General features: G+C 30.1%; 2 protein-coding genes across 2 annotated transcripts; both read right to left on the reverse strand.

The window, feature by feature from the left end:
- Positions 1-774: 774 nt before the first annotated feature.
- LOC103860400 (pathogenesis-related protein 1-like) lies at positions 775-11,016 on the reverse strand. Its single transcript, XM_033288952.1, has 3 exons — positions 5,537-11,016; positions 5,312-5,450; positions 775-5,159 (listed from the first exon to the last, which is right to left on the reverse strand). Exon 3 carries the CDS (start codon positions 2,169-2,171, stop codon positions 1,632-1,634), a length of 540 nt encoding a protein of 179 aa, XP_033144843.1. The 5' UTR covers positions 2,172-5,159; positions 5,312-5,450; positions 5,537-11,016; the 3' UTR covers positions 775-1,631.
- A 231-nt stretch (positions 11,017-11,247) lies between these two features.
- Positions 11,248-11,937, reverse strand: LOC103860401 (pathogenesis-related protein 1). The gene has a single exon (XM_009137999.3). It carries the CDS (start codon positions 11,871-11,873, stop codon positions 11,388-11,390), a length of 486 nt encoding a protein of 161 aa, XP_009136247.1. The 5' UTR covers positions 11,874-11,937; the 3' UTR covers positions 11,248-11,387.
- Between the last annotated feature and the right edge of the window lie 1,216 nt (positions 11,938-13,153).

The following is a 13,153-nucleotide window of genomic DNA, read 5'->3' on the forward strand; positions in this document are numbered from 1 at the left end:
CTAGTCATAATCTCCATTCCAAATGGAAAGCATAACATGTTTTCTTAATATCTTAAATTCTAATCCTGATTTAAATTCTTTATTTTCTAATCTGTTTGCCAATCCTATAACTACTCTACATTCGCCTAAATTATGCTAAAGTCTTGTCTACATAGCACACAATCATATATAAAGACATCTTCATCCCCACTACATAATTTACTCTAAAAATGAAGTGGAAAATAGAGTATGAACAAAAAATAAAAAATCACTCTATTTATGGAGTAATCACTTTTTTGTTTTTTCATTACTTTATTTTCCACTGTATTTTGCAGTAAATTATGGAGTGGGATAGATACGCTATCATCAAAGTAGCTCCCAGTCCCTAGTCTCAGTTTTCACCTTCAAAACGTTTTTTACTCCTATAATAATTCATGTCTATTAGATCCTTTGCTGTCTTATGTTTGGATTAGACCATCTGCAATGGGAGTCCGCTAAGGATCCTTAGCTCCACATCCAATGTTTATCAAATTAAAAAACTATTATTTGAGTAACATAATACAAGGATTGATCCTTACATAAGAAATTTAAGGATCAAATCCTTGTCTACGTGGTGGCTATGACTTGTAAACATTTGACTTGTAAACATTTTTAAACTTGTATCAAACATAGACATTTTTAAACTCTATCACACTTATATTAAATGAAACCTATAGTTTTAAGAAGATAAACTTATACATAAGATAAGAAAAACTAATAGAAAATTTTTAGCTTATAATTTATATTTTTTTTTAAAAATTGAAATTAAAAAACTTATAGTTTTTAAACTTATACATTTTTAAACTTCTATTTTCTGGTATATTTATTTTTAATCATGCAATTAATAAAATTTCAATTTCAATTTAAAAAAAAATTATTATTTTTTATTTCTAAGAACTCCTAATTGGGGATCACCATTGGACAGATTATTTTAACTAGAGTCCTTAACTATTCAAACAAAAAAAAACAAAAAAAAATTAATATAATAATGATAAGGACTCCAAGAAGGAGTCCACCATTGCGGATGCTCTTAGATCCTTTGGTGTCTCGATAACTATATCCTTTAGAGAATTGCATGTAACTGATCGAATACTTTAGATACGGTGCGAAGGTGCTTGTTCAACAAAATGTTGCGATACAAATATAAGATATATAGTAAATGTATTGTATATTTTTCTAACCAGACATTAAATTAAAATATGACTCGTTAGTTAACTATCCAAGCGGGGGAATGAAGTTAGCCCAAACCGCGAGAATGGAGTTCACAAAATTTGCAAAATAAACGTCTAGATGGGGTTAAGAAGCTAACAGATAGTTGATTCGCACTGGAATAAGAAGAACGCTTCTTGTTACGCGTCCCAGTAGCAGAAGAAGAACCCTTCGGAACAAAAGTTGTACAATCTGTTCCAGCACGATCTGTAAAGAAGGAGACAGATGTCTAAGATAATATTTTGACTAGGGGTTTTAAAATGATAGTAGTATACTAGTAATCTCAGCTCTTATTTGTATTAGTAAATAGTATATTGATACACATCCAGCATATAACGCTCTTTATTGAAATATATATATATGTATATGTCCTGAATGCACGTGTTTTTGTAGATAATTATTCATTAGTAGGGCTTCTGGTTCACATAATTCCCAGGAGGATCATAGTTGCAAACGACGAAAGTTCCACCACTGTTACACTTAGCTTTGCCACATCCGAGTTTCACTGAGCTTCTCCAAACAATCTGAGTGTAGTGACCGCACTCTCCGTTGCACGTGTTCGAAGGGTAGTCGTAGTTAGCCTTCTCCTCAACCCACAGGTTCACGGCTCTGACGCCAGATAAGTCGCCACTACTCTTGGCCAAGTTCTCCCCGTAAGGTCCAGTGGAATGTATGAGATTGCAGTCGCTTCTTCGTTGGTCTGCGTAGCTCTGAGCAACGGCTGCAATGCTCTCGTTCCACTGCATGGGGCCAACGCCTACCCCTGCCCGCGCCTCGTTGTGAACCCTTACATAATCTTGTGGGCTGTCTTGGGCCTTTGAGTGAAGAAGAGTTCCTACAAAGGCGGCTAAGAGTATCAGAAACCTAAAATTGCTAATGACTTCCATTTTTTTGGTTGACTTCTTAGCTTTACTGGGTTGTGATTTTGGGGTTTGTGGGAACATGGTATATATAGAGTTTTTATAACTATCTCGCGTTTTTTTTTGGCCAGCATAAAGAAGTAAATAAGGTTTTAGTATATCATAACAAGTTGAAAAAAAAACTTCAATGTTAGAGGCCTAGGGCATCTTTAAAAGGGTAGTATGTTGGTAGGGTTTTCAGATTAAATAAAATAAAAATAATCAAAAAGTAGGAGAAATGTGATATTATGTATCTCATTTAGACACTTTAGCCATCCTTTTAGATATTCATTTGCACTTGTATTATTAGCACTGATGCAACTTTGTTTTGTAACTAAAATTTTAAAACAGAATTAATCTGTACTACATGTTTTGGTGCTTTTAGTACATCAAATATTTCTAAGCAAATAAAAAAATTAACATGTGTCCAACTATTAATAATAGATAAACTATTTCATTTAAACATTGTAAAGATCTTTTGAACATAATTATAAAGCAATATATAGGCTTCAAATTAAATTCTAAGACATCATAAACATATTACTATCATATAATAAAAAAATAAATGCATTTTTTCATTCTCTAGAGTAATTCGATCATCGTTATTAAACTATAACATATTTAAATAAATTTTAATGCAAAGAAAAAAGAAACGAATTTATGAGACCATAATAAGTTTTTTTTAATTTTTGGTTGAAATTTGACCATAATTATACTTTAAGCAGTTTGAGAAGTTGGAAAACAAAACTTCAAATTGTTAAAAGAAACCATAAAAATAATATTAAGTAATTAATACGAAAGCTAATTATAAAAATAGAGAGAATATATAAAAAAAATGTATACTAAATTGAAACAATTAAAACAATTATAAATATTCAAATTTGGATAAATGACAATTGTTGTATGGGAGGGATTACAAGTTAAAGAAAAACTGAAAAATAGAAATTTATTAAGACCAATTTTTATGATAAATCTAAAACTATTATTTAAAAACTAAAAAGATAGAATATTAAATAATTAGGCACATTTTGACATTTAACACTTTTTACTCTATATTTAAAGAGATAATAGACTAGTGTGCCCTTCTACGTTTTTTCATTGACTTTAAGAATTAACTAAACTTTAATTTCTTTACTTAAAAACTCACGCAACATTTTTTCTTATGTGTTTTTTTTTGATGATCCTGGTATCCGGAGCCTCGAGAGGATCCGACTAGCGCCAATGACCGTCCATCGGAGCTTAGCCGGAGAGCTCGCCGAGGCATCCAGAAGGGCTGGTGATCACCCCATGTAAATCTCACCAGTAGCCACACGTTAGCAGGCTTCTCCGTATTAGACCCGAAGGTCCCTCAAGATAATCACCTCCTAGCGGCACTCGAACCCATGACTTTCCAGATTGAGTTTAACCACTGGACCACTAACACATGGTTTCTTTTGTGTTTTTTTTCATGTTGTCACTAATTTTTATTTTTTGTTTTTCTCAGTGTTAAAAATTACGCTCTCTACATGGGTCTAGACGACAGATATAATATACGACATACCATGTCGTGCTGGTCTAATGGTTTCCACTAGAGAAGTAGTTGTTTTATTGGTTCAGGTTAGGAACTAATTTCTCTCTAGTGCAAAATTATTAGCTCTACATGTGGCCACACGAATATGAACGTATTGTTTATGGCTCACTTGAATATTCGAGAAAGGATCCATCCGTGGGCTGCACCTCTCACCCGAGAGTTAGATATGTGTCTTTAATAGACTTAAGGTTTAACCTCTTTTACAAAAAAAAAATAATATACGGCAGGTCTTCGTACTGTTTAGTGGTTTCCGAAAATACGATTTCATAGTGTTGACAAAAAAATACAAATTTTTGGTTAAAGTTGGACAATGTGATTTAGCCGTCTTGATATAAACATGTAATGTTACGGTTTTGATAAAAAAAAACGTGATCTTACGATCTTTAGGAAATGTGATTTTACTTAAAAATGTATTTTTTACTACGAGAAAATGTGAATTTCCCGATTTGATAAAAAAATATGTATAATTCAATTCTCACAAAAAATGTTTTACAAATTTAGTGGAAATATATATGGTTTTATAATTTTAGCGAAAAGGTGATTTTGTTTCTTTGTCAACACATGATTTTGTTGTTTAACAGGAATGAGTCTGATTTACTCATTTAGACACTTTGCTGTCTTTCTTTACAATAAAGATCACAATCCACTTGAGAGGCACATTATCAAGGAGAGAGAAGAAATGTTGGACGTTAAAGCCCTTCCTTCCTTAAAAAAAAAAAGTAACGAGATGATAAGGAAAAGATAATAACTTATTATATGGTATGTGTATATATACGTCAAAACAACAATTTTGGTTTAGTTTGTTTTTTATGTTACTATTATTCATTTCAACTTATGTTTAATTTCTTTTTTTTCACAAAGTTTAAAATACATAAAACAAAAATAGTTGTTACAATAAATTATAATTTATTTTTCTCTATATTTTGACATTCATATTCATATATATATTTTATATATTTTAACATTTCTATACAAAATACATGGACATATATGATGTGGACGGAAAAAATGTGGACATGTACAAAACTTAGATAAATAGAAAAGATGTGGACAGGATTTTACCAAAAAAAAAGATGTGGACATAGATGAGATATGGTGGACAGAGATATTTTTCACAATTCATATATTGTTAGCTTATTTCAAATTCGAACAAAAAAAAGTTTTATTGACAAAATTCTGAATCATACAAAATGTTGTGGATGAGGTATGGTGAACAAAAAATCTCAATCCTACAAAATTTATATACAAAATTTTGTGGACAGAGTTTCGTGGACAACTCATACAAAAATTCAAAGCTTCCTCTTGGTACTGAGATGCAACTCTTTTAGCTTCTGCAATGGTAACATCCATGTGACGGCTATGCTAATCTGCAACTGCGTCTAGCAGCTTCAGCTCCTCGGTTAGAAGGTCCACAAACTGTTTCTCCATTCCCTACTTGAGCTCTTGATCATCACTTCCACAATCTGTTCAAATCACAAGTCAGAAACATCTTCACAGGAGAATACAAGAGCGATAACTATATGACTAGATACATTAAGGGATTGGTAACGTGTTTGATCACAGATAACTATTGAAGTGACAAAATCAGGCCTCAAATGGGATAATTAATGGCTACCTAAGCTTCAATTTCCCATAAAACTCATAAACGCCTAGACTCAGAAGACATGAGAAAGACAGAGATGGCTCTTGAGAGTGGTCGTGGCTGACGGCAACATCGTGGGATCTTCAAATCGATTTTGAAGAACAGGTCCATACTGCCATAAAAAAAAAAGCAATTCTTTTCAGATCCAACATTCAATAAACCAATTGAAGAATCAGCGAGATGAAGTCTATATCTTACCTAACAAATCTTCTACTTCCCTCTCGTGGATATTGCAAGGAAGGTTCGAAACGTGAATCGTTCGACTTGAACGGCTGCTCATCTTTTCCATTAAATCCAAAACCAGAAAACGCAACTCACACAATAGTTGGATCTAAAGTGGTTCACAAAAAAAAAAGGACCGAGACGCAAAAGGGTAAGGAGATGTAATTAGCGTTCACGAATTTGGGAATGAATGGAAGCAAGAGAAATTAGGATTCATGGATTTAGGAGATTTCAAAATTGAAACAAGAGAGAGAAATGATAAAAGGATTTAGGGCATCTCCAACCCATAACACTATTTTAGTGTCAAGATTACACTATTTTAGTATAGTTTTAACACTAAAATTTTTTAGCTCTCCAACCACAACACCAAATATTACACTAAAAGAAATATTTTTTATTATTATATTATTAAACAAGATTTTCTTAGTTTTTATTGTTTAGTAATAATTTTTTAGCTCTCATCCCTTTCTCTAAAAATCTAATTTTGATATTTTTTTGGTTATTTCACAAATTGGCCCTAAAACAATATTAATTTAAATAATATTTTAATTTCACCTTTTTAAAAAATATTTCTAATTTAAATATAAATATATTACATGACAAAATTTATATTAAAATATTATTATTAAAACAAACTCTTATATTTAACAATTAAAAACACATAATAAAAGCTAGAGTACATTATACAAAATTTAAGAATTAAAAAAACTTTACAAAAGCTAGATTATGCTATCTGATTGTATGCAGTTTTATCTTTTATGCTGTTTTTTTAGTTTTAATTTTCAGTGTTTAAATTAAATTTTGTTATATATTTTCAACTAGTTTTTATTTGTTTTCAATAAATTAATATTTTATATTAAATAAACTTAAAAGATAACAAAACAAATATGACATATTTACTTTATTTAAATATCATATCCAGTTATAAAAATAATAAAATACATAAATTATAGTAAATAATATATAAATAAACAGTTTTGAAAAAAAAAAAAAAGTTTGCCGTTGCTACAGTGCAACACCAAATATAGTGTGACACTGTAGCTGAAAAGGGAATCACACTAAAATACAGTTCTTTTTACCGTGTGGTTGGAGAGAGAAATTTGCAAATGTTGCACTATTTTACAGTTATAGCGTTCGATTGGACTTGGCCTTAGCTTTAGTTAGAACAAAAGTAAAGTTTGTCGTGGAACGTTTGTTGTTTGGTTAATGAAAGGGTAGAAGAGACAATACACAAGAAGAAAGTGTGTCAAAAGCAAGATGTGCTTCTTGATGTAATTGCAATGTCAAAATGTGTCCCAAGATGTAAATTTTTCTTGTTAATTTGGATGAAAATTTGATTTGTGATTCTGATAGAAGATGTAATTTTTTTTGTTTTAGCAAAAATATGTAATTTTATAGTTTGTTGGGAAAATAAGATTTTTCATTTTGATAGAAAATATGATTTTGTGGGTTTTACGGTTTTGACAGAAAATATTATTTGTAATTTTGGTAGAAAATTTTATGGTTTTGACGAAAGTTATTTAGACGAGACTACAAATGTAATTTTATGGTTTTGGTGAAAGTTATTTAGACGAGACTACAAATGTAATTTGCATGTTTTTATCAAAAAATAAATGTGATTTTATATTCTTGACAGAAAATACAATTTTTAATTTTAGCAGAAAATACATTATTGTGTACTTTATTATATCTATCGTGAGAGTCAAAATCCACGCAATCGAATTTGTAGCGTGTTTTTTTCAGGAACCTAAAGTTTCCGAGTGTGATTACACCAAACACAAAGCCCAAAGATGTACTATTATTTTATTGATTAGAGCTAGACCTTCTATAAGTTTGTCTACTATCACGGCCCAGAGCCCACTCGTCCATGAAGATCAGTTAAGGAAATGGGCCAACCAAAGGAGAACAAATTCCACCAACACTTATTAAACCTTAAGTCTTGTATAAAATATAAAAAATGTATTAAATGTTTTGGAAGAGTGCAGAATACATTAGAGACTAGATAGAGAGTAACATATAAATAACCATAAAATAAGTATAGAGAGTAAGGCATATATCTCAGCTGGTCGTTTATAGAAAAGAGGTGATGAGAGCCTCGTTTGTAACATATGCAAGAATTTAATAAGAATACACTTCTCTAAAGCTTTTTCTATATTATGATACTCTCTTTCTAAGAAAATTGTCTGAGTTTTGGATAGAGGTTAGAGTTTAACTTACCAACTACAAAGAGTATAAAGATGCTAAGGCTGCACATTCTGATTGAATAGGAATCAGTCTGTGACAAGTCATATCAGAGCCGACTATGATAAGGGAATTTTATCTGAGAGTAGGGCTAAAGAAAGTAAAGACAAAGAAGTTTTATCGATGTCCAGACGAGGAACGCAGAAGGGAGACCACGTCCGCTCATGTAAAGAGGCTGATGGGAAAATAGTGTTTCTGTGAAGTCTTGGAAATAGGCATGGGTGATCTAGGAGAAAAATTCGAGAGGGTTGAGCATAACGTCACCGAACTTGAAAGTTGCGTGTTCAGCGGGCTTGACGAGGTCAAACACAATGTTGTCGAATTAGACTCTCGGTTCATTAGACTATAAGAGTTAGTTACATTATACATCCATGCCTTTCATATCAACTTCTGACTGATAATTCTGACTGATGCACATATAAACTTCACCAATAACAATATGTATATATATATATATATATATAATTAACCAAGGGAGACACTGGCAGAACAAAATTTAGCAGATCAAATAGAAAACACAGATCATGCATAACAAATATAGATCGTGCGGAACAAATGCAAATCAATGCAGAACAAATGCAAGTCTAACTATTTAAATTAATTATTGAATCATTATTTTATACTAAATATTAAAACGTAAAAGATATTAACTAGATATCTAAAATTAAAGTTCTTATAAATAATAGATATATATATTATTATTTATTCTATGTTAATTATCAACAATAGAAATAAAACTAGCTATAAATATATTTCTATATCTATAAAATTATTATATGTTTTAATTTTGAAGTTATAAAATTTTAGAAGATGCACAATAATATACATATGTAAGTAAATATATATATATATATAATAACTATAAATATATTTATATATCTATTAGAGTATTATATGTTTTCCTTGTGATAAGTTATAAAAATTTAGAAGATACAAAATAACATGCATATATATAATAGATATATATATTATTTGTTATATGTTAATTATTATCAACAATAAAAATAAAAATAACTATAAATATATTTCTATATTTACAAAATTATTATATGTTTAATTGTGAAGTTGAAAAATTTTAGAAGATACAAAATAACATGCATTTTTAAGTAAATATATATAAACTAACTATATATATATAATTATTATATGTTGTCGTTGTGAAATTATAAAATTTTAGAAGATACAAAACAGCATGCATATGTAAGAAAAGTCCAAAACATTAATTTTCAAATACAAAAATAAAATGTAAAATATCACTTTTAAACTTGGCGAGAATAAAAAAAATATGTACATGTAAGTAAATATATATAAATTTCTATTAACATATATTAAATTAAACAAAGAAAAAAAAGTATTAAACCATATATTTAAAATATTTGTATCTGGTTTGAAAATAAAGAAATGAATTAAATGGTTTATATATGTAATTAATAGGCAAATGAAAGACTTAATTTCTATTGGTCCTCGGCTTGTTTTAACTTTCTTTCTTTTTCCTCCTGCAGATCAACATTTTAATGACTATTTATAATTTGCATGCAGATTAGTGCAGTCCAATCTGCAATATTAATGAACTAAAATTTAAATTTAAATGGTAAATAAAATGTAAATTGATCTGCATTCTAAAAAATTATATTTAATCTGCATTTAAAGTGTATTGCATTCAAAGCTAGTATCTAACAGAATTGTTTTTTTTGCGAAAAACAAAAGTAAAACACTATCTTTTGAAAATTAACCAAGAGGGATTCACGGATCCTCTAGACGTAGAGCATATTATGGGTGGATGTACACCCCCTCTTTCCTTAGTAGCATATTACTGACCACATTGCCATCTATCATCCATCAGCAGAAAAAACAAAGCATCATGACTTATTTCTTGAAGCGACTATGATATCATTGTGGTGGAATAATCAAAGTCTGCTAAAATTAGGCTCTTTAAAGCCATTCAAATCTTATCTTTACCTCATGATTCATTGAAACATTTTTTTAAAAAAAAATTCATAAAAGAAAACAATATTTCAATGGTGACGAATATGTCCAATACTAGTCCAAGGGGTTCTTCGGTTCTGTGTCTGGAAAGTCACATGCGGCAGCTAAGTTCATCATCCAAATTTGTTATTCGTATTTGCATTTAGATCCAATTTACTGGTTTGCTAGTTTGCAAAAAAAAAAAATTTTGAAAAATGATTGGCTCTACACCGCCTATAGGTCATCACATGACCACATATTTGTACATTACTAATTACTCATATATCACTAAATACACAAACTATACAACTATAACATGATGATGATATACATCATCTAACATGTGTTATATATTAAACATCATACTCATACTTTTATTGCAGAATTAGTAGATTAGATTATCCAGTTCAAAAAAAAAAGTAGATTAGACGTTGAAATCATGTAATGAATTATTGTAAAAATTTCTGATCTAAAAGAAAACCTGATCAAAATTAATTTAAGCAATCCAAACAGCCTAAAATATGTTCGTTAAATTGGAACGGGTTGGTTAAAGTGGAACAGATTGGCTTTTTATTATGAACGATTCATTTTTTTTAATATTAATTGGATTGCCCGCTTTCAATATTCGTACCATTTTTTGGCAACACAAAGTATGATCGTGGTGTTAACTACATTCTAACAGATACATGTTATTTTAATCATATTGTTTGTATTGTTCTAAATACATTAATACAGTCTAGATGTGTCATCATATGCTGGCTTATAGTTAGTGTGGTTGACAGCCATTTTTTATTAGAAAAAACTATTGATGTAATGTAAGTACTAGTTTACATTAGATGGCATAAAATGCTGTTTTACGCTACTAGTTTTTGTGATTAATATTTTGGTGAAGTAATTATTTCATCGAATTCAAAAGAGGGGTTAGTGGAATACTAACTGCTCGAGCTCGAAGAAGAATTTTGATCAGAATAATTAATTATCAGATAACGTTTAATCGATTTTTCAATGAAATATCATATATTATTAATAATAGAAATTAGTGAAATACTAATCAAATTTAGTTCTTAGTAGAAATAATCTGAATTATAAGATAAATATAATATAATTAATAGTTATTATGAGACTCCATAATTATGTAAGCCAAAATAAGGTTCAAGAATTTTAATTCCAAAATGCAGTAAAACATTTTGCAACAAGCTGCGTTCAAATGCCGCATTAACATAAATTTATGTCTTAGCTTGGTTTCATAGTTTTGAAAAAGGAGGTTCTCTTCTCTTATAATTACAGTTTTTGTTTTGAAACTTTAACTGACTTGAAAAGTCGTATTTGGTATGCATTCTACTAATTTAACGTTAGCCTTACGTTAACCATACTTCCGTTATATCACTATGTTACTGATACTTAGCTTTTCAGATTTACAACGCTTATTGCTTTTTTCATATATATATATATATATGAGATTGTACGAGATGCCAGTAAACTAGGTAACGGATAATTAGTAACCATTGATTTTTATTTTTCTTTAATATTGATACACATCCTGTATATGATGTTCTTTATTGAATATGTAAACACGTCCACATAATTGCACGTGTTTTATATGTCGATGCATAATAACTCATTAGTAAGGCTTCTCGTTCACATAATTGCCCCGAGGATCATAGTTGCAAGAAATGATGGTTCCACCATTGTTACACCTCGCTTTGCCACATCCAATTCTCACAGACTTTCTCCAAACAACCTGAGTATAGTGAAGGCATTCTCCATTGCACGTGTTCGAATCGTGGTTATAGTTAGCCTTCTCGTTAACCCAAAGGTTCACGGCGCTGACGCCAGAAAAGTCGGCGCTACTCCCGGCCAAGTTCTCTCCGTAAGGCCCGTCGGAGTGTATGAGTCTGCAGTCGCCTCTTAGTCGGTCGGCGTAGTTTTGAGCGTAGGCTGCAAGCGTACCGTCCCACTGCACGGGACCTACGCCTACTGCCTGTCGTGCTTGGTTGTGAGCGTTGACATAGTCTTGTGGACTGTCTTGAGCTTTCGAGGGATGAACAAGAGCTCCCACAAGGGCAGCCAAAATTAATAGAAGTCGAGAACAGTTAGTGACTTTCATTTTTCGTATTTTATAAGTGCTATTTCCAAGCTTATTTTTGTGTGTTATGATTTTGGGGCTAGCAAGAACGGTTTATATAGAGACTAGCTCGAGTCTTCGGCACCAACCATAAAAGATAAACACGTTTTGATAGTAAGAACATTTTCAGTGGTTGCCTTCATTTTCTGTTCAAAATAATAATGTTACCTTAAAACGATGTAGCCTTTTGTTCAATAAATAAAAGTAATCTACATTAAAAATAAGTTTGGGTTTTATTCAAATGGTTGCCTTCATTTTTTCTAAAAGATAATATTTCAAATATATTATTTTATTAATAATAATTATAAATTTGTAATAATTCTTTATTTTAAAACTTACAAATTTGATCTAATTTTAATTTAAATAAATTTTTATTTATGTACATAAATTTAATTTTAGTAGAATATACAATGATTTATATGAATTAATAATTATATTAATGAAAATATTAATAATTTTGTTAAAATAGAGAATACATGCATATATTTAATATTTTAGATAGAAACATTATATTAAAGTTTAAGGATCAGTTTGCGAATAAGAAAATCTAACATTGAAATGAAGTTGTGAGTAATGTTCTTTCAAATTTAGTGTGTGATTATTTATATTTTCATTTTTTTCTCAAAATTGCCCTTATCTTTAATGTGTGTGTGTGTTTTTTTTTAATGATAGACTTTGGTGATGGTCTAATGAGTATACTGCTCATATAGTTGAAGTTGGGTTTTCATTCCATGTGCAAATTCGAAGTTGGAATAAAATATTTTAAAATAGGTGCACAGAATTTTCTTCTTTGTTTATGAAAATTTTGAGTTTTAATGGCATTTTTAACGCATGACTATCTGTTGAGATGATTTCTTTTTATGGTATTTTCTAATACTTATGTAGTTTTGTTTTGCTTTTTTTTTTTTAACAAGTGAAGCTATTATACTACATCAGAAAAGAACACCTAATGAAACAAATTCAGACGAAGGAATCTAGAAAATTTTGTTTAAGAAATGGCATGCATGAGTGATTTTATTTCCGTCATTGGAGGAGGATGTGCTTTATCCATACTTTTTTTTTAACTACTGCTTTATCCATTCTAGGATGTAAATATTGTAAGACTCAAGAGCTGAACTCAACGTGTTGGTTGATGAGCACTTTTTCCGGTGATTAGCACGGATAAAAGACTTATACAAGGAGAAGACGGCCATAATTGAGGGGGTAGTAGTTGAAGTTTCTATGTTGTTACTACTTACAAACTTACAATCGGTAAAACGTGC

This window comes from Brassica rapa, chromosome A03 (assembly GCF_000309985.2).
Source record: "Brassica rapa cultivar Chiifu-401-42 chromosome A03, CAAS_Brap_v3.01, whole genome shotgun sequence".
Taxonomy (NCBI): Eukaryota; Viridiplantae; Streptophyta; class Magnoliopsida; order Brassicales; family Brassicaceae; genus Brassica; species Brassica rapa.

Excerpts from the sequence above, each read along its gene's own strand:
- LOC103860400 (XM_033288952.1), bottom strand. The coding sequence starts at position 2,171 with ATGTTCCCACAAACCCCAAAATCACAACCCAGTAAAGCTAAGAAGTCA.
- LOC103860401 (XM_009137999.3), bottom strand. The coding sequence starts at position 11,873 with ATGAAAGTCACTAACTGTTCTCGACTTCTATTAATTTTGGCTGCCCTT.